Raw genomic sequence first — 23,394 nt, 5'->3', positions numbered from 1 at the left:
AGTTGATTTTAATACATTGAACTTTCTTTTTATCTTTTGTGTACCTCATGTAATGTACTAGCACAAATGTACTACAATCCTGAACCAAGGGTGGAACATATGCAAGATGACCAACGGCAAGAATGCCTTTTAGCAAAAGACGTAACTGTATTTTTGGCCCGTTTGCTTTTTATTAATAACAATTGTTGTATATAACTAGTAATGTATAGCAACGGCAAGAATTTACTAGTAATGTTGCTTTTTATTTGGTACCTATAGATATGCAAAAAAAAATGACTCGAACATCATAATTATATTAGATAATAAAAAATGGTGGTACTAATCAACAATTTGTAGAATTAATTATGAGACAAGTTAGTCGAATCTAATGGATTATCAAATTGATCAAAGGGCAGTCTGGTGCACTAAAGCTATCGCCATGTGCGGTGTTCGGGGAAGGGCCCCACCACAAGGGTGTATCGTACGCAAGCTTACCTTGCATTTCTGCTAGAGGCTGTTTCCAAGGCTTGAACCCGTGACCTCCTGGTCACATTGATCGTATCTAATATTTGTATAAATTTTGTATTAATCTAAGAACTTTTATTTAATTTGGACAAATTACCAATTTAGAACCTTCAATAACTTCAAAGAGCTAAAATTTCAAATTCGTACACTTCAACTTTTGAATTTGTTTTTTAATTTAGATCTCAACATGCTATAGGATGAAATAAATAAGAATATCCCCAAAACTATTAAATCCAATGAAATTTTACTAGGAATATCAAATACTTACTTTTTTAAAAAAATAAAAATAAAAATCATAAGCTAATGTTTAAGTTTTCATTTTTTTTCTAAAAAAATATATAAAATTGGAGAGATTAGTATATGTCCTATGCTTATTTATTTTCTCTTTCTATCACAAAGCTTCACAGTGGACTCTCCTTCTCCCTCCGGCGATCTTTTCACCGATGAAAAAAATCTACGTAAGTTTTCCGATGTCCTTTATTTATTCACTAAAATTAATCTCATATCGAATTAATTTGTTTATGGGTAGAGTACGTAATTATGAATTTGGGGGTTGCACGTGTCATAGCTAGGATTTTCATTAAAGGGGTAAAATATGAAGAAATAAACTCGCAAATAAGTCGAAGTTAACATTTATGATATATATGTGTGACCTAGTGGCTCAATAAAGTTGGGTTGAGCAACATAAGTTCTCGGGTTCAATTCCCAACAGAGACAAACACCAGATGATTTTTTTCTATCTGTTCTAGCCTTGGTGGACAGAGTGTTGTTACTTAGTATCTGTTTCTGGTGGGAGGTAGCAAATATCGCGTGCACACAGTTATTTGGTACCTGTTGCTGGTGGGAGGGGATAGGTGGTAGGTATCCCGTGGATTTAGTCAAGGTGGATAGAGTTACCTAGTCTCTGATGCTAGTGGCAGGTGGCAGGTGGCAGGTATACTGTGGAATTAGTCGAGGTGGATAGGTTACTTGGTACCTGATGTTGGTGGGAAGTGCGAGGAATCTCGTGGAATTAGTCGAGGTGGATAGAGTTAACTGACCTGTTGCAGGTGGGAGGTGGGAGGTATCCTGTGGAATTAGTTGAGGTGAGCGCAAGCTGGCCCGATGTAACACCATGGTTATTAAAAAAAAAGAAAAACTTTTAAACATGTATAGACTATAAAGATTCCTTCTTCTTTGTACTTTTCCTTATATTTTGCCCTTGAGGCGATGATCTTTCAAAAACAGTCTCTCTACCTTGACGAGATTGTTTTAAGATGCATACACTTTACCCTCCTCAGTCACTTTGTAGAATTTCACTGGGTATGTTGTTGTTGTTGTTGTTATATAAACAGTGTAACTTTCTGCATAAGAATGGTCGATGGAGCTAGGTGTTGTTGGAGTGTTGTGTTTGGCCTAGGGTATACAGAAGCTTCAAATCCAGTTTTTCATATCACTAGCTTTTTTTTAATTGTTAAATTTTACACCTTCATTTATATTACTAATTGCTGCTCTTGTCATAAAATACTCAAAAACTTTTGTGAGTGTCCTAACTGAATTATCATCGACTATTTGTCAAAACACTCTTCAACAATCAATTGTTCCATTTGAGGATATTTCTGGTAGAAAAAATGAACAGTTGATAGTTGAGGTAGTAAATTCACACACTTGATAGAGAAACTTACACACTTGATAGTTCAGGTACGAAACTCGAAAAGTTGAGGTGTGTTTTGATAAATAGTTGGCGATAGTTTAGGTAGGAAACTCAGTTCCGGTGTGATACTCGGAAAAACTAGGATTTAGGTGTGTTTTACAATATTAACTCACTATTGGGAGAAACTCATAAATTACAAAGTATTTTACTTTGTCATTCCAATAATCGAATTGGTGCCGTTGAATGAAGGTAGCACCTTTGTTCGTTTGCTTGCTGATATAATCCCTTGGATTATTTATTTTTTGTCATAGTTACCTTTATCGCGGTGTTTTATTTTCTATATCTTCGCAAAGTGGAAGCTATTATTTGGTCCTAAAATTAGTGAGTAGTAAGAAGGTGAAAAGATTGATCTTTTCCTGTGTAATTAGCAAGGGAAATGCCTTCTCAAAATTAGCAAGGGAAATGAGTGAGATATTATGTGCGGGATGCTTGTTATAATACTTGTGCTTTTGGTCAAAATATGAATAGGAGTTGAAAGAAAAAATTGTTTGATTTAGAAATTAGAATTCTTTGTTCAAAATTTTGTTGGAGCCCAGACACAAGGTCTTTGATAAATTATTCCACCAAGCATACGTACTCCGCTGCTTCCTTTTCTGAAAGCAGAAAATAATAAAACATGTGTCCGCTTTTCATTCCTTGTCTCTTCCCCTCAGTGATTTTATTTCTGAAATATAAGGGTGTCCAACATTGCTATATTCCTCCATCTTATAATTACAAAAGAACTAGGGTTCCATGACCTCACGTCTTCAAGTGAAAGGAGGACCTAACTTACAAGGTTTAATGTACTTTTTGGTATTAAGTTGTGTTCAAGTGTTTGTTTGACCTCCAATTAGACATAGATGGAATTCGGGTATAGTTTATATTTCCAATTAATTTTTTTTTTTTTGTCTTGTTCATGGTGTTCATACTTTATACCTCTAAATATGCTGGATCACTCTTTTGCTTATATGGAGAATAGCTTGTCTGTTTAACGAATATCTCTCTGCTTTAGTTCACTCTAATGCTTTTCAGAATATTTTTTAACTATGTTTTTAATTTCCTGGTAACAAGGGAGAGATACTCTTTTAGTTTATTTGGAAGATGATAGCTTAACCTTAACCACTAGATAATTCAGTTTTTTCTTTTCGTTATTTTGCTTTTTGAACAATAAAAGATATCATTAGTGACTATGTGAAGAACCGATTAGGCAGATCCTTTTGACCCACTTCAATCTAGTAAAGCATCTGTCACGACCCAACTTTTTAGGTCATGATGGCGCCTACCATACCCACCAGTAGGCAAGCCAACCTGTAGTCTGGAATGGCTAGTAACGGAGTACTTAATAACCTAAGAAAAAGAATGCGGAATATATGAGATAAAGATCAATACATAGATGAATCCCAAAACCTGGTGGTATCAGTACAAGAGCTTCTAAACATAATTAGAGTACAAAAGTGATATATCAAGGAGAAATTTACTTATTCAACTTACCTCTGAATACAGCTTAGAGACTAGTCTAATACATACGAGAGAGATAAGTAATACTCCGAACGTCAAGAGCTCACTCTAAGTCTCCGAATCAGGGCTACTCCACACGATGCGCACATCAATGGCGATAACTCGTACTATGATCTGCAGGCTGCAGAGGTGTAGTATGAGTACCAAACGAATGGTACTCAGTAGGAAACTGTCAACTGAGCTCCAAAGATAAAGTAGATATATACAACATATAAACAGAATGGAAACTACAACCAAGAGTCCATAGATCATGTAATAAGTCAATAAGAATAACAAGGGACAACTATCCTATTCATGTCCAAGAGTCTAACATAATAAGACTAAGGAAGTGTCAAGGTGAACTATCTTATTCCAGCTACATTCAATCTATGCCAAAGCTATACCGTATATCCCAGGTCAATAAATAGATAAAGAGCAAAAGAAAGATATATTGTAATATACAAGGCGAAGGAACGACTATACAATATGAACAACGAAGAAAGGGATATCCGATGACTTCATATAGCTATATATATATATAATACATATAAACAGGAGGTCATCTCAAACATAACCTAGATCGTCATGTTCTCATTTTAAGACCTCCTTATAATACTATCAGGATTCAATACCAACATACTCAGGATTTCTAATCCATATGGCTAGACATAGAATAATCGTGCATCGTAATGTAATCATAAGATAGCAAAGGTTGAAGACATACCTCAATCCCAATACCGGATCCATGACCAATCTGTGATAAGCTAGCCATAATAATGATCATAACCATGATAATAACAATATCAATAACATCGTAAATAACCGGCTACTCCGGACAACCAAATACCTAGCCGAGCCTATGCGTACCCCCACCGCCCTAGACTCGGAAGGTTCAATCAACAAACAATAAAACAAGACATATTCTTCACTCATATCTATGCAACCGTCCCATACCGACTGATAGACACAGGTGCATACTGGTGATAGGCGATGCGCATGCAGGAATGAATGCAAAATATACCATCAATATCACAATGCATCATAACTGTCCTCATTAGGACCATCATCATCGTCATCAACCTCCGGCCTCACCGGGTTTCAATATCATCTCAATAGTATCCTCCGGACTCGAACCGGGTATCAATATTATCACAATATCCTCCGGCCTTGCCAGGTATCAGTATCATCTCAATAGTAACGTCCGAACTCGAACCGAGTATCAATATCATCATAATATCCTCCGGCCTTGCCCGGTATCAATATCATCTCAATAGTATCCTCCGGACTCGAACCGAGTATCAATATCATCATAATATCCTCCTTCCTTTCCTGGTATCAATGTATCATCATAACTCTCGACACATAAATATAGGCATATAATAGGTGCACAGATGCAAGCCGATATACTCATAATCGTAAAGATATCTATCTTAGCAATACATCCCAATTGCTCGTTATTAGCTAACCAAGATTTATTATTATTAAACCGCTAGTTCGCTAGTCATCACATAACCTCTAGTTATTAGCCTAAACATTATCCTTCACATAATCCTTATTCACGGGATAACAACTAACCACTATTCATTTAATAGTCAACATCTAACATCTAGTCTAGGTTCATCATTAGACCAAAACCGTCATTTATCTACCATTCATTATTATCAACTATTCATTCTATTTTTGTTAATCATACTAGACACCACATTACTACTTGTCGCCTAACCATCTTTTATTAAAAGACATCAATCATTAGCTGACCATCATTAGCTACCATGTTCCAACTAAGCAAGATTCCTTAACTAATACATTAGCTTCCTAGCCATCAAGTGCAATAGTTAGCTAATAGACAACTAGTTTCCACATAGCTTAACTGTCTAACAAGAAGAAAAATCATAAGCTCATATTTCGGCTATAATCACATCATTTATAATGATAAATAATCATGAACGTACCAAACCTATGCATGCCATCACCAGTATTCAATCAATGGAATAATAAGTATCATACCGCATCTTCCTCCGTCCCATACCGGAGAGGTGTATACAAACATATACATATTCATATTCATAAATCGCAATCACATCATTCACAATGATAAACACTTCTTGGATATTTAATCAGTACCATAACACGGCCCTTGGCCTATTAATTTATCCGGAATAATCACAACATCATAATCATATCAATAATATGGCCTTAGGCCCATATACATATCCGGAACTCATATCAATAATCATATTTATAAACCGTAGCATATCTATAATCATCTCACATATAGGAGGCATCTCACATCTAGGAGGCATAATATCAACAAGCATATCGCCTCTATTAGACATCTCATATCTATAGGTTATTATGCATCATGATCAAGAGGAAAATCGTCTCTATAAGCTCAATAATGATAACTAAGAGGAAAATCATTTCTATGGGCCAAATATCATAACTAATAGGAAAATGCATCTCTATAGGCAAAATATCATAATTAAGGTAAATATGCATCTCTATGGGCCAAATATCATAATTCAGAGGAAAATGCATCTCTATGGGCAAAATATCATAATTAAGAGGAAAATGCATCTCTATGGGCAAAATATCATAATTAAGAGGAAAATGCATCTCTATGGGTCAAATATCATAATAAAGAGAAGAATGCATTTCTATGGGCAAAATATCATAATTAAGAGGAAAATGCATTTCTATGGGCAAAATATCATAATTAAGAGGAAAATGCATTTCTATGGGCAAAATATCATAATTAAAAGGAAAATGCATCTCTATGGGCCAAATATCATAATAAAGAGGAAAATGCATCTCTATAGGCAAAATATCATAATTAAGAGGAAAATGCATCTCTATGGGCCACTAATTATAATCCGACGAAAATCATCACAATTTATTAATTCACCAAGTAATTCTCATAAATAAGGCTCATTAGTCTCAACTAGGTCTACTATCCGCAACTAAGCCCGCAAGGGCTAACACAAATCTTGGCCTAAGTGGGCCGAATGATCCCACTTCTAATCCATAATTTCCATAATTAGGGATACTATGCTCCAAACTAGGCTAAGGTATCTAGTTCATTCTCTAGATGTCAAGCAAGCCATATTAACGCCTAAGATAGTAACTTCGACTAGAAACAAGGGTACTCAAGTCAACTCTATCAAACTTACGGTTCCAAAACTATCACACTAGCCCAATACGGCTAAATATACAAATCATGCTTCAAATGCTAAAAACATATTCCGTGCATTGCATTATATCATATCCATGCTACAAATTTACCCAAATTAGGGAGAAGGCAATAGGATTCTACAAGGGTATTAAGTAATTCAACCTACGGGTCAAAATCCCCATCTAATCCCCAAACTTATATGTATAATCAATACTAAGTCATTCTATCCAATATCAATCTTAACATTCACATTCATACGCAATATATATCATACACCATCCATGAAGAAGAGTAGACAGAAGCCTACCTCAAGGCTAAACTGCAAAATCACATTTCAAGCACCACCATGCGCGTCTTCACTTCAAAATCCCCAAAATGCAATCACACTATCAAAAATATAATCTACTCATCAATACGAGTCTAACGATACCCATATTGCTCTATTGTGCTTCGGGTCTAAAAATGACACCGAAAACCCCAAGTGGGTCCCACATACGAAAATCGCGTTTTTGAGGTCAATCCAATGCTCATCTACCACCAAGGAAGCATAACCCTCAATTGATGGGTGCAAACGAACGAAATTTGGGGCTAAATCAAGCCCTAAGCTAAATTGGGGTTTTGGGTCAAGAACAATGAAATTCACCAATAAAGTAATGAAATCTTACCTTAATCCGGATGATAATCATGATAAAAGATGTTTACCAAGCTCCCTAGACATCCACAAGACTCAATTTTGAGTTATACCCATTTAGGGTTTTAGGTTCTCAAATGTGAAAGAAAATCCCCAAAATCGCGACCTTGGGTCTATTTATAGACCCCTTTGGCGAACAGACGCGGTACCCTGTGACAGCAAAGTCAAAAACTTGTTTTTGACCCTCGGAACTCATCCGGGACCCAAAATATATGATCCAGTAGTGAAATTTGAGTGTAAACCACAATTCAAATCCATTGGAATCATCAAAACTTCCATACAAGGTCGTTTAGGCAAAAAGTGGGGCCCACATATATAGTTTCGATTTTATGACTTTCCGACTAATAGGTCGAAATGAGCTTGGGTGCATTGGGACCCGAACCAAAGGTTTACCTAGACTAAAATTGATATTTCGGGTATGCTGGCGCAGTCAAAATTTTTATCCGAGATCGTTTCGCTCGCTGAAGTTTTTAATCGGTGGTCGTTTGGAACCAACGAAGACTTCTAAACAGGGAATTGACTCTAAAAAGCAAACGAACTGCCCGGTAACCGAACCCTCAGTCCCAGCAAGTCATAAATGACTTGGGGCAGCTATGGAGAAGCTCAAACGGTGAAGATAAGCATAAATATGGAAAATGACCTGAAGGGTCAATACAGCGTCACATCTCCTCTCTTATTTCTGCAACTCTTTATTGGCACTACTGACGTATGAAATGATGCTGATGGTGAATTTGGCTCTTTGTAGGTTGAACCTTGAAAGAAATGGCTGAAGGTGGAGAAGAGGACTTGCCAAGAGATGCAAAGATTGTCAAAACGTTGCTTAAATCAATGGGTGTTGAAGACTATGAGCCTCGAGTTGTGCATCAATTTTTGGAACTGTGGTATCGCTATGTTGTTGATGTACTGACGGATGCTCAAGTCTACTCAGAGCATGCAGGGAAGGCTTCCATTGACTCTGATGATATCAAGCTTGCTATTCAGTCGAAAGTTAATTTCAGCTTCTCACAACCCCCGCCGCGTGAGGTACTAAGTCTTATTAGATCCTTCATTAATGTGCTGGTAATTCATTTTATTCAGAATGAATTCGTAGCTTTCTTAGAGACCTTTTAAGTGTGTGGTGAAACTTATAAGCTTTAGCCGTTCTCTTGTCTAGGAAGGATAAGTAAAATGGAGTCTCTCTGAATTAAAGAATTATTTGATGTAAGTAAAATTTTTGGATTGGAGTCAAATGTTGTTCCCTTGTAACATGTTTCGGAACTTTGGTTGACATTCGACATAATTTTATATTTTTTATTATTACTGAAAACAATGAAAAGGTAGTGAAGTAATAGGTCATAGTTTGGTGCTATCATATGTGGTTTATTACCATGGCTTTGAGAAGTTGAACAGGAGGTATTGGAGGCTGAATTTTGGGATAGTGGTGTAGAAATTTTCATCTTTATGGAGAAAAGGTTCTGGAGGAAAAATTTTAGGGTGTGAATGGGTTATGGGAATTGGAGTTCTTAACAATTTTCTGTTCTGGATGTAAGGCTACTGCTTACCAGTGGCTCTTCGTGCTCCATGGATTCGAACTGGTCTAACAACAATCTACTTCATCCAGATATGTTGCTCTTGCTTTACTTAGTATTCCCTGGAATGTTGAAGGTTCCTCCAAATATCATGTTCGGCAACTTAGTTGTACAATTGGATGACTCCGCACATGCTATTTCTTATCTGACAAACTATATTATGATCCTCAATGAGATTGTTTCTCTTCTTGGATTGGTAAATGTGGCACGGTCTATCTCAGGTATTAACAAGTTCATTTATAACTTGCTGGGGTCTTCTTTGGGCGATATAGTATAATTCGCCAGGTTAATTTTGGTGCATCACTAGCTATGTTTATAGTCAAGTTGCTACAAATGTGAACAGGGGTACTCTTAGGATACTCAAAACTGTTTCGAAATCGCTTAGACACTAGATAGACAAAGCATTATTTCATTACCATTACAATTGGAGCGAAGGTACCGTTAGAGTTATGGAGATTATTTGTTTCCCTGTATATGCAATGATGAAATTAGTAGAAGAAGATATGCCTTACATCTGTTGCTTTTGAGATACGAGAAGAACTAAGGAATGTGGTCGCTGCGTTCCTAGAAGAAATGACCATTATTGGTGCAAGTTTTGATTATTGCCAGAATGATTCAGGCACTCTTAAGTTATTAGCATGGGCATTGAGCAAAAGTTCAACAGAATTACAAAGAAAGAAATTATATTACTGAAGGTTCAGTAGTGCATTATGTTTCTATGGTGGCAGATTGTGCCTTGATACTTCCTTGGCATGAATTTAATTCTGGTGATGTATTCACCATGCACAATGAAGCTGAGAAAAATTGTGAGTACGAATTCCCTCCTTCGAACCTTGAGGCAAGGTTCTATTGAGGGCGGGAGTATAATCGTGAACTCTACTCAAGAGTTGGGCTTGGAAGAGCATGAAGATTAGCTTGGGCCTGCATATAAATTAAGATGCAGCAATAAGTCTAGACAACCCAGTAAAAGATTAGCGGATTATGATGAGTGGGAGCCTGATTGACTACACGACTTGAGCTATAAAAGAGAAGCAATCGCAGATAGCAGGGCATGGAAGAACTTGTATCTTTATTTTCATATAAATTTATAGCAGGGCCTGCATATAAATTAAGCTGCAGTAATAGGGCTAGACAACCCAGTAAAAGATTAGCAGATTATAATGAGTGGGAGCCTTCTTAGCTAAAGTTTTAGCAATCTGGAACCTCCCTATTCTGTTTTATTTTTTTAATGCAATACTTGAAATCATCTATATTTTCTTCGGTAAATATGGATCCATTACACATAACTAGCTTCATCTCAATGTGACACCTTCTGCCTCAAAGTAGATACCTCTTGTTTGATGAATCGAAAATTTGATTTAATCATCAACCAACGTGCACTTGGTAGTTCATGGAGTTCAACTGAGCATCTACCTCCAACTAAATCTAGGTAGTACTGCCCATCGTTTGTATGCGTTTTTTCTCTTTCGGATATGGTAGCTGACAACCATTGGCTAGGTTATTTCCTTTCCGACTGTGCTTCGTGACTTAACTTTCGATCTTTTGGTTGGAAGGGAAGTGCTCTTTATACTACTGCAGCAATCTCACTTGTCTTCCCTGCTCAAATTCACTCTTGTGCATTTCAGAAATTATAATATTCTCTTGCTTATCAGGTCCTACTGGAATTGGCTAGAAACAGAAACAAGATTCCATTGCCGAAATCAATCGCTGGAACTGGGGTACCACTCCCTCCTGAACAGGATACATTGATCAACCCCAACTATCAGCTAGCTATTACGAAGAGGCGGCAAACTAGCCAACCAGAAGAAACAGAGGAGGACGAAGAAAGCGCTGATCCCAACCCAACCCCAAGCCAAAATCCAAGTGTTTCTCATGAAAAGACAGACGTACCTCAAGGTACTCCTCAGCGAGTATCCTTTCCTCTTGGCGCTAAACGTCCAAGATGATGTCTTGTGTTTGATCAGCTTTAGTCACAAGAGCCTTAGTAACCGGCTGCCTATGTATTTAATCAAGCACATTGTATAATTGTTGTTTAACCATGAAGTATGAAATTTTAAGATCCTTTTGTAACATTGTGTGTAGTTTAAATGGTCCTCCTTCCAGCATTTGTTGACACAATTAGGAGAAAGTTGAGCTGTGAAATGATCTCTTTTAGCATTATCAGTAGTTTACCAACATATTCATCTGATAATGGTCATTCTGTGGGATATGTTTTATTCTTTGTTATTTGATTTCTGAAGTCTGGAAGAGAACTATACTTCAACTTTTAAGTTCTTTCATTATAGACTTGGCGAGGGGAGTTATTTTTGTTCATGGCCACACTTGACGTGATGACATCAAATAAATGTTATGCGACAGTGGTCCAAAAGACAACCACCACGGCTGACCACCTATCTGTGCTTAGGGGTGTCCACGGTTTTGTGATATACCAAATCAAACCGATAAAAAAAATTGATATACATAGCGATATGTGTGTGTGGATAGAAGTCTTAACTTCCATAATTCAAATGCAATGCTGTACACCTATGCAGAAAATGGAGTATTACTAAGAGTTCAAATATCTGCCTTACATTTAGCAGAGATCAGATCTGAGGTGAATGCAAGTTTTTAAGTTTATGGAATTCGAATTTTAGGACAAGGCAACAACTGGTTCATGATACGTTATTTATACATATTATGGATTTCTTAACACAAATACACGATCTGAACTCGCGTGACTTCAATGGTAGCCACCACTGCTCTATTCAAGAAGTTCATGCAAGTTCTGAATAAAATTATCGATGTAGTTACTCCTGAAGCCAGGACTTGAAAGAACTTCCTTCCATTTTCTATGATTCTCTTTCACAAAACAACCAATTTGGCTATCTTTATCCATGACACATTTCACAGCCTTGGACAAATTCTCCTTTGAAAACCAACCATTTTCATCTTTCTCTACTTCAACACCAACCTTAAGTTCTTGTTCCATCAACCTAGCATTTAAAGTTTGTTCACTAGTACTTGGCAATAGTACTAGTTGACAATCGCACAGTGCTAAAGATTCCCACATTGATCCATACCCACAGTGACTCACAAAACAACCAACTGATTTGTGCCTTAAAATCTTCAATTGTGGCACCCAACGATCAAGAATCAATCCCTTTTCTTGAACCCTTTCTTTGAACCCTTCCGGCAAGGCTTCTTCTACTGAATTTGTCCCTTCAGGTGGCTTAACAGCCAATAGAAACGGTAACTTTGCCAATTCAAGGCCTAAAACAAGTTCCTGAAACTGCTTTTTTTCAAGAATCAATTGGCTTCCAAATGCACAGAAAACTACTGATCCTGGCTCGAATTTCTCTAGCCAATTCGATAGTTCATGTTCTTCTAAAGACTCCTTTTCAGGCTCAGGAAGAACAGGTCCTGTATAAAGGACCGGCTTTTTAAACTGTGTTTCTATGTAGTCGCCAAATGTTCCTTCAATCTCGCGGCATGTTTTCATAACTATTGCATCGCACATTGCCATTCCCTTCTTCAATCGCTCGTAAATTGTCACCCCCTTGCCATATTCTTGAAATAGAAAGGATAACAACTTAGCTTCGTGTTCATGCAACACCACAGTAGTAGAAGGGTAACCTGGAGATTCATCAATTGACCACATCTTTAGAGATCATAAATGCAGATTTATTAATAACTAGCAAAGCATGGCACAATATGATGCATAATATTAGAAGTAAAGTTAACAATTTTGATAGTTCCCTCTTTGTTTGTTTCTAACAAGCCTGAAGCAGTGGCGGAGTCAAGAATTTATACGACAGCAACAACAACAACATACCCAGTGTATTCCCACATAGTGGGGTCTGGGGAGGGTAAAATGTATGCAGTCCATAACCACTACCTCCGAAGAAGTAGAGAGGTTGTTTCCGATAGACCCCCAGCTCAAGAATTTATACGAGGGGTTCAAAAAAACTACTAGAATCGTCATAGTTAAGAATTGAGATACAAACTTGCAACCCAAAATAACATTTGAATCCCTGTTAGGTCGTTACCATTACACTAAGAAAACTTCCTATGACAAGGGATTCAACAATTTATAGATACCCAATAAAGGTTCATTTTTGCCTGTTTGCACAATATGATTTTTCAACGAAGAGGATTTATTCGAACTCCTTCACTCTTACTACTCCGCCCCTGACTCGAAGCACACAAATGGAGAACTACATTTATTAAGAAACATCAGCTTGTAATGGATCTGTATTATCAAGTGCAAGTACTATCACTCACTCCTGTAATGTTTTATCATTACTTTTTATGTGATGTATTGTGGTATATAGGGCAACAAATTTAACAAAAAGAAAAGACTTCTAAAACATTTAGATAAAATAATCCTCAGATATTTGAAGGGCTATTAATCATCTCATTAAGCATAGAATAAAAGTAGTCTCTTTTAAAGGACAGACTAAAAAGAGTGAAGGATGGAAAACACACTTTGAGGTTCTGATTTTTCGAGTTCCCTATCTGAATTATCATGTGTTCACTTTTCCTACCCGAACTATCACCAAATGTTTATCAAAACACACCTTAACTATCTGTTGTTCCCCTATCTCACTTCAACGATTGTGATATTTAGGAAGTAAAATGGAACAAATTATAGTTAAGAGGTGTTTCGGTAAACATTTGGTGATAGTTTGAGTAGGAAACTCGTGCAACTGATAGTTTAGACATAAAACTCAAAAAATCAAGATACTTCCAAGTGTGTTTTTGATCCTTCACAAAGTGCACATATACTAGAGTCAATATTCAAAAATGCACCTAAAGTATCCTGGTTTTTTCGAGTTTCATACCTGAATAACAAGGTATGCGAGTTTCCCACCTGAACACTCACCTACCACCTTCTATTTATCACAACATATTTCACTTATACGTTGTTCACTTTTCCTACATAAACGGTGGCAACTCGTACACATGATACTTCAGGTATCAAACTCAAAAAACAGGAATATATTAGGTGTGTTTTTGCCGTTCACTCTATATACAACAACAACATACACAGTCCGTACCACTACCTTAGATGAAATAGAGAGGTAGTTTTTGATAGACCCCTGACGCAGGACAGATAACAGCATAACCAACAAATAAACAGAAAACATAAAAGCCATTCACTCTATAAACTATAGCTATTTGGAAACTTAAAAAAGGGGAGGGGAGGGGGTTGCAGAAAGGTAACCTGGTGGTGGCTTAACTTTTTCAGCTGCAGTTGATTGCATAAAAGTACTCTTATCAGGTGATCTAATCAAAGAAATAGCAGTTGTAGCGGGACAAACAACTTTATAACACAAAGTCTTGATACCTCCAATTTCTAATGCTATATCAGTAATCCAATAAGCAAAATCAAAGAAAACAAAATGGGGTCTTAGATTTTCAAGAAAACATTTAATTTCATCATACAACTCATCCATAGCTATTGCTAGTAAACTTTCCAAAGATGTTGGAACATCAGCTGTTGTTTCAGCTCCATATGGAAGTCCATGTACATGAGGGATTGTGAGTTTGTGAAAGTTGATGAGATTGGAATATTGATTAAGATTTGGAAGTTGGATTTGTGTGTTCTTGGGTAATAAGAATGTGATTTTGTGACCTTTTTTAGCTAGTGAATTCGAGAGGTTGAGAAATGGGATTATATGGCCAAAAGCTAGCCATGGGAACATGACTATATGGAGCTTTGAGTCTATGGACTTTGCCATTTTTTTGGCCTTATTTTGGTTTGGTTGATGATGGAGTTGTTAGTTATAAGAACCTACTAGGTTGTGGTGCGGTGGTAGCACTATTCATTCTTAACCAAAGGTTTTGACTTCGAGCTTTGGGTATAAAAAATTTTTTTGTTGAAAGCAACATTTTTAGAATATGTCCTGGAATGCGCGATCTGAATTAGTCGACGACTTTAATGCGGGTACCGAATATCAGGTGGAAAACTAAAAAAAATTATAAGAGCTTGATTTTCTTTTTTATAAATGCAATGTCTGAACTAGGTTTTGCATGTTATCTCAAATGGTTCAAATTATGGGTGGATCAGGATTCTGATAGATACATGCATGAGTTGAGTGACATAAGTAAAATTTTGAGATAATTTTAATATAATATCCTTCGTTTACTTATCTTGTTTCAGAAAAAATATATATTTTATTTATTATTTTTAATTTATTAAAAAAATAAGCATTTTTTCATGTTATATCCTTAACTTAATTACTTATTTTTTAAATCATTTTTCAATACATATTTCATGTTCATCTTACTTATTCAGCATTGATTTCTTTATTCGGTATTTATACTGAAGTCCGACGTAAAATTTTTCCTTTTAATGTATCAAGTGGCTTTTTTGTTTCTTTTTCTTTTCTTGGATCGATATCAAAAATCTTAATGGCAATTTGACAGTTCATTTGGATGATTGTTATGTATTGTATAGTGTTGTTAGTTTAAATATAATATTTGTTTGTATTGTTACTTAGATCTTATTGTATTTTATGTTGAATTTCTTTGTAAGGGAGAGTTGCAATACATTATTAGATTTATTACTACTAATGATAAAAGTTTTTTTTTTTTTGCTTAAGTCATCGATAGGATCTTAAACTTATCTCGAAGTTTTACTTAAACCCTTTAACTCAGGCTTGTACCTATCAAATCCCTAACTCATTCAAAATTTGATCCACACAGACATTTTTTGCCCACATGACATATCGCGTGATAATCACTCAAAATGAGCGTGTGAAAGATGGCTTTTTTGCCAAATCACGCATAACAAGATGACAAGTGACATTGAGGGCCCCAAAAAATTCTAAGTAAAACAAATTTATTTTCTTGAAAAGAAAAACAAACTCAACCTTCATCTTCAGCCATCCGACCCCACACCCCTCTACATTCCCCTTTTTTATTTTTAAACTTAATTCTCCTTCCATTTTTTTTCTATTTTTTCTCTTTTTTTGAATTTCTTCTGTTCTTAGTTTTGAATTTATGTTTGGATTCAATTTAAAACTTTTTTGTTCTTAGTTCAATTTTGTTCTTAATTCTTCTTCGACATTCTTTCATATTCATTTCTGGTCATCTCCAAACAAACATCGTCACTCTAATTAAAATGTAAATCCATCAAGTTTATCAAAAAACTTAGGTGTAAATATATATAAAAAAAAAAAATGAGACTTTACTGGAAAAAATGGGAGCTTGCCGGAAAAATGTAAATTCATTTTTTCCCACAAACCAATAAATTGTAAATTTGATTCAAAAACAAAAATCAAAATGCTATTTTCATAAACCAACAAGCTATTTGAATTTCCTCAATCCATTTTAAGTTATCTTCTCCATCTCATTTGTCATTGTAGAAGAGGAAGAATTTTACTGAAAAAAATGGAGTTATGCCGGAGTTCTTTGAGTACAAAATAAAGAAGAGACCCGCGGGAGGAGGGGGGAGCTGTTTTTTTGTTTAAAAAAGAAAAGTTATAATTATTTTTTAATTATAATTTAAATATTTAAGGAATATTTTTTAACTACTTTTGGATTAATGCCAAATGTCATCATTTTATTCGTTATTTTGCCACATCATCACAAGTGTGTTGCACACAGTTTATGCCTTTAGCTGATTGATAATACTCAAATAGTTCAAATTTCAGGTGGATTAGGGGCGTGATAGGTATAAACTTGAGTTGGGGAGTTTAAGTGAATTTCGAAACAAGTTTAGTATCCTATCGATGATTTAAGCCTTTTTTTTTTTCATGCAACCACCAATTTAATGTGATGACATACCCTTTTTTTTGTTGTTGTGGACATTAGGTGACGATAATAAATGGGGAAATGATAGAAACGACACTTCAACTTAAACTATTTTCACGAAAATGGCCATGAAATTTAATTCCACTTTCTTGCCATTTCAATTTGTTGGCTTGTTTTATACCGTTTCTCACACACCTTCTATACAGTTTCTATACATATATTATACATATAAATATTCTATACGAAAATTATACAGTTTCAATACATAATTTATACAATAATTATGCATTTTTTTTACATATTTTATACAATAATTATATAAGTTTTATACACTTTCTATATATTTTATACATATACATATTTGAGAGAACTATACAATTTCTATACATATATCTTATATAGATACATATTCTATATAAAAATTATATCATTTTTATATAATTATATTTAATTATTATTTCTAAACAATTAAAAAAAAAGAATATTTTTTTAGTTAAAAAATTTATAGCAAAAAAAAAATTAAAATATTTTTAAAAAGGCCGAATGACCCAAGTTGAAAGCTGTAGCAGTATTGTATATGGATTGTATCTGAACTACATGGGCAAAATAACCCAAATTAGGAAACAACTATAAAGTGAAAATAGTATACCCGACTGGCCACTTTTTGAAAAAAATATCAAACTTGGACTACTTCTTTTTAAAAAAATGTTATAAAGTGTCCTTTTCCCAAAATATAATACAATTAGATGTTATATTTAATACTAGTGTGCCCGTGCCCGTGCATTTCATAATATGTGGTACAAAGAGTTATGCTTCATAGTATGTGGAACAAAGATTACATTGTTATGTTGTTAGCTTGTGAAAATATTACATATAACCATTTGTTGGTACAAATAGTGCCAGAGCTGTGGTACATTGTTGATTGGTTGTAGAAACAACATTTTGTTGAAGATAGTGGTGGAGAACTAAGACTGGCTTTTATGAATTGAACTTCTTAAACGTCTTATTCTTTGGGTGTTGTGTTGCAACATCACCTTTAATATACGCCTATTACAGTTATTCCCCAGGTTAGCAACATATAATGTTCCTTTCCATATAATAGCAACCAAACAGCAGTACCCATTTTTCGCAATTAATGGCATAATACCAAATGCCCTTCTCACATGAGAAAGGAAGCCGTCTTGAGTTGCAGTGAAGGCAGTTTCAACAACTTTTTCATCTATTATTTTATTTTTCTTGAGCAAGTTCTGTTAAAAAAATTGTGTGTTTAGAGTAGCATAGCCTGAAAATTCTCAAGTAATATATGAAACAACACAAAAAATTAGGAAAAGGGGGGGGGGGGGTCTTATTCATCACAAGAAGAAGTCAATAAGACAATATCAGATGGAGAACTAATGGTCAATAATTCTGGAACTCAATATCAGATAGAATAAAAAATAATAGTAAATACCTTGCGATCCAAAAGTTCACGATTGTGGATGCTGAATCCAAGCAACATAGTCAAATAGTTTCTTCCTTAGTCATAGGTTCTTTACCTTATATTTGGTTTAGCAAAGAGGAGAGGCTAAGTTATTTATTTATTATCCAGATTTCCCCAAGTGAAGGTGGTAAATTCCTGTCTAATCTCTTCTCCTGTCCATTTGGGGGAGGTGCAAAAGGTTGAAAAGCCTGTTGATGGATTGGACCTAACTATAGAAAAATTATAGAGCTTTCCTACGGTAAGACTGTTGAATGTTTTTCTAAACATCCTTTCAAGGTTTTTACAATGGAGTTAGAGACAAACACCTCATGCAACCTCTTAAAGGAAATCCAAATGATCTTGTAGATTCATTTCTTTATAAGTTAAGGCTTGGGACTCTTTTATTCATTAATATCTTAGAAGGTTATGATAAACTCTGGATTTCATGAAAATACCAGCAACAATTACAATGTGTTAACTAAAAATGAAAAGCAATGACATCAAAAGTGTAGTGGAAAAGATGTAAACTGATCAAAGTGTTAATATTACTTAATGGCGAATTGTAGATTCTATACAAGTGTGCCAACTTGTTTCAAAGAATGTTAATACTATATTCCTATTAAGCATACAAAGTAACTCTGTATTTTTTACATAAAGATTGATATAAAGTTATAAAGAATTGCAAATAGAGAAACAACAATTTTCAGTCTTATTTCATAATTTAGTCGACAAAGTATGAACTCTTTTATTACTATTTTGTTTTCATTTTTATCCCATTTGTCCAATTTATTCATTGAAAGTGAACTTTTGGTGCTTAGTGTCCACAGAGATCGTTAAGAGTTTTATTCTTCACAGCCTTATCGATGTAGTGACCATGATGCAGTGTGTCCTCTACAAATACTAATTTGCTACTCGTATAATAATTTCTCCTTTGTTTTTTATCCGACGAGCATGCACTATGTTTAATACATACACTAATTTGCAGTTTTCTTATAAACTGATTACAGATAAGCCTATGATAGAGACAAGTTACCTGTTATAAGAAGGATTTTTTTGAGAATTATCACAGACCTTTTCAACTGTGTAAACAAGAAGTCCAAAACCGAGGTTATGGAGCCATATCTGCAATATCGGATATTTCAATTACAAGAATAAAACCAAGGATTAACCTATTACAACAGTGATTGAATTGATACAACAACAACAACAAACCCAGTGTTACACAGTCCATACTCGTACTTCTGCTTGTTACATTGCCTTCTTAATAAATACATTGTGCTCAAGACATTCATTACATAAAAGGTTGCTATTTTTCCAAGTACTGAAATGATAACTACATTTTAAGCAGTTTAAAATTAGGCACAAATATTTGAGTTGTGCTTGTAGAATAGTTACTTCTGTAGGAAAATGATGATAAGTTTTTTTAGGGAGATAGTGATAGTATGGGAACTCATACAAAACAACAGCTGAGTTATTGACACTAATGGATTTGGAAAAAGACCTGTGATTATGATCAGTATCATGAAATAGCCGAACTACAAGTTGCAACAGACCATAAACAATTATCTTGATCAAGAAAGCCAATTCAGACGTAATTTTGTTGATGGATTTAACTTCTATATGTTAGCTAATGATTATGGAAAATTACTTGATAATTATCAATTTCATAATGAAAAATCCATTTATTCTTTTGGTACCATAATTTGCTACATGAATTTAGTAGTTTGAAAAAGTTTTTACCAGAACATTCTGATTCTTCGAATGCCTGATGTAAGCCAGTTTTGTCCTCTAAATATCTGAATATGTTTGAAAGAGAAGATAGTTCAGTAATTTATATTCTTTCAATATGGAATAATGATGAACTAAAGAAGGAAATGTATTAGAATGTATATTAAGGAGATAACTGGCATATTGAGCCGTTGGGTAGATGATAGAGGGTAAGTTGGTAGTTTTTTTCTCCAAAAATCTTCACAGTTGTAACACCCCAATTTTCTAATCGGATCGCTACACGGTGCCCATGATCCCGAGGGACCACAAGCTAACCCATGATTGATATCTGTACCTGTATACTCCAATAGATGACGTAATAATGCGGAAAACATGAACAATGGGCCATAAGGTTCAACTGAATAAAATATCTGACAAATCATAACATCCGTATAGGGTAACAAATACCCAAAATACTAAAATCTGAATCAAATCTGAACTAAATTTGAAAGCCTCTGAATATTGTCTGAATAAGGAGTTGAAGGAATATGTCTCCAACTAACTCCATCCAACAAAACTGAACTGAAATAATAAATGAAATAAAATAATATCTTGCTCGAATGGATGAGGACTTACTGCAAATCTGCGATTGGAATGCTACTGCTACTGCTGATCTAGAGCTCGTGTTTGTGAACCTATGGTGTAACGTGAAAGAAAGCACCATAACAAAAATGCGTCAGTACAACTGGGAGTACTGAGTATACGAGTGAGGTAGGCTAAATGCAAAAGGGTTTACATACATGAACGATGCTAACTGACTGACTGATATGAACGTAAGAGTGCAAATATGCATACATAGCAACTGGAATCGTGAATACGTGATAATTAGATCTGTACACTAATACATGGTTTACTGATATCTAATATGAATAACACTGGAATCATAATAACATGGGTGGCTGTGTCTGACAGTTCTGAATCTGATGGAACTACCTCAGTTTCGTGTTGTAACTAAATTGACTGTATCTGACAGCCCTGAAATACTGAAATATGAAGAACTATTTGAGTTTTTTTGCTGAGACTGAGACTGAAACTATGGGAGGTAGTTTTATGATCGACATGCCCCAATAATGCATATAGCTAAGTTGGGATCCAATCTATGCCCCGACTGGAAGGGTGTCAATACCGCGCCACTGGTAAGGACAGCTGTGAGTGACCCTTAGCTGGCAGGTACCCAAAATGAGAATGGTGAGAATCCTAAACTGACAGATTAAGCCACCTCATTAACCCTAATTTGACAGGTTAAGATGTCTCAACCTACGCTGGCTACGTAGTTCTGGAACATAAGGATGATTACTAAGAATCACACCCTAAACTGGAAGGTAAGTTTCTATTCTTGGGTTCACTCGGTGCTAACTTCTACTCCCATCTAAAGAGACTGAACGTGATTTAACTGACAGTACATAGACTGAGTAACTGACTTCCGTTGACTGACGAAATAGTACTACTATCTGAGAATTAACTGAGATCATGAGATTTCTGAGGTTTCCTGAGTCACATAACCGACTAAGTTCTATAGATCATGGCTTGACTGAGATTATCGTGATAACATGACATGGCTCTAGGCACACAACTATATTTTTTGGGTACAAGTATCCCCAGGACTCGATGGAAGAAAACTGACACACATGACTGACTTGATCGTAAGAGTAGAGTCCATAATTTACAATATCATGAGTAGGGGATTTCACACTAAGCATAGTTCTCAACATCTTATACATGGAAGGGAAATTCATACAATATGTATATACTTGCATAGCTTCAATAGCATGGTCAATCCATATCACAACAACAACGCATATCACTCATATGGAATTCATGGGAAATCTTAAAGCATAGAGCATGGACTTGACATTTAAGCACTATTAAATCATGGGACATGAATTCTATCATCCTAGGCATATTATTAAACACTTTGCATGCATTCTTTTAGCTTAAGTGTGTTCATGTATTTCACCATATTAAGCAACATAAAGATCATGGGTTTCAACTAACAAACACATATACTTCATGAAAACACCTTTAGATATCATATTAAAACTTAAACAACAATCATCAATATGTACATGCTCATATCACAATAAGACAATCACAAAATAATATTTAAAACATGGTTCTTGAGCTCTATGTACGAAATGGATCCATAGATAAACACTACGCATACCTAACTCAAGGTTCTTGATGTTTTTGAACTTGAAGGATTTGAAATCCTTTGATTTTTTTGAAGAAGATTGGGTCTTGTTCTTGGAGATTAAATTTAGAGAGAAACCCTAGTTTTTTTTTGTTTGTGAAATAATAATGAGCAAAATAGCTGAATTCGAACTCATTTGGGTATATATAGGCGAGTGGTAAGTGACAAAAATATCCCTATTAAAACGGCCTAGAAATAAACTAAACATGGTGTATGACGACCCGACTGACGGTCCATCAGAAACTTGACGGTCTGTCATTTCGACCGTCATACATAGACCAGAAATAGGGTTTACTAGATAAGAGTCGATGGCCTGGATGATAGTCTGTCAAAAATCTGGCGCCCGTCCACTCGTCCGTCAATCCTTATCCAGAACGTAGCCCTACTGCCTTGGCTGTGACGGTCAAAGTGACGGTCCGTCACTTGTTTGGTGGTCCGTCAACTTGGATGTCGCACCTGGGCATCTCAGTCAGTTCTGAGTAAAACATCCATAACTTCTCCGTCTGGTGTCGAATTTGAAACAAATTGGTATCGTTAGAAAGCTAACTCAATTTCCCACGTGATAGAAATTAGAAATCTCAAAAATATCACGAGTACAAAAATAGATTTATATTTTAAAGCAAGTACTAGCATCCTTAATATGATTTCTAGCTAGGAATAAGCACGGGTATTACAATATCTCCCCCTTGAGAACATTCATCCTCGAATGAGACTGACTAAGAGGGAAAATGATAAATGAACATGAACTGAACATGAGTGACTGAGACATGACTTCATGACTGACATGCTAAATATACTAACTCATGCATATCTGATGCATGGCTAACTGATACATGTATGTGTGACTGAGCGTTCTGATAAACTGAGTTTCTCAAGACGAGAATGCATAGCTGATGCATGATTTTATAAATAAACTGATACATGAATGCATGACAGAGTATAAAATGGTAGTAGATACCACGTTTATAAAGGGGAACATGAATATGAAACTGAAAAAGCTTAAGGCGAACTATTACCTTGAGCTTAATCTGAATCGGCGGAGAAGAGGTAAAGATACTTGGTACGCATATCTGCTTCTACTTCCCAAGTAGCTCCCTCGACGAACTAATTTTGCCAAAGAACCTTAACTAGAGGGA

General features: G+C 35.4%; 2 protein-coding genes across 2 annotated transcripts; one reads left to right on the top strand and one right to left on the bottom strand.

Annotated features, from left to right (window-relative positions):
• Positions 1-744: 744 nt before the first annotated feature.
• On the top strand, positions 745-11,264 carry LOC107870275 (transcription initiation factor TFIID subunit 9). Its single transcript, XM_016716743.2, has 3 exons — positions 745-962; positions 8,282-8,559; positions 10,757-11,264. Exons 2-3 carry the CDS (start codon positions 8,299-8,301, stop codon positions 11,048-11,050), a joined length of 555 nt encoding a protein of 184 aa, XP_016572229.1. The 5' UTR covers positions 745-962; positions 8,282-8,298; the 3' UTR covers positions 11,051-11,264.
• A 366-nt stretch (positions 11,265-11,630) lies between these two features.
• LOC107870274 (UDP-glycosyltransferase 79B6) lies at positions 11,631-14,917 on the bottom strand. The gene is made up of 2 exons (XM_016716742.2): positions 14,308-14,917; positions 11,631-12,716 (listed from the first exon to the last, which is right to left on the bottom strand). Exons 1-2 carry the CDS (start codon positions 14,822-14,824, stop codon positions 11,845-11,847), a joined length of 1,389 nt encoding a protein of 462 aa, XP_016572228.1. The 5' UTR covers positions 14,825-14,917; the 3' UTR covers positions 11,631-11,844.
• Positions 14,918-23,394: the final 8,477 nt, after the last annotated feature.

This window comes from Capsicum annuum, chromosome 5 (assembly GCF_002878395.1).
Source record: "Capsicum annuum cultivar UCD-10X-F1 chromosome 5, UCD10Xv1.1, whole genome shotgun sequence".
Classification (NCBI taxonomy): Eukaryota; Viridiplantae; Streptophyta; class Magnoliopsida; order Solanales; family Solanaceae; genus Capsicum; species Capsicum annuum.
This window is presented reverse-complemented; position numbering and strand designations above follow the sequence as displayed.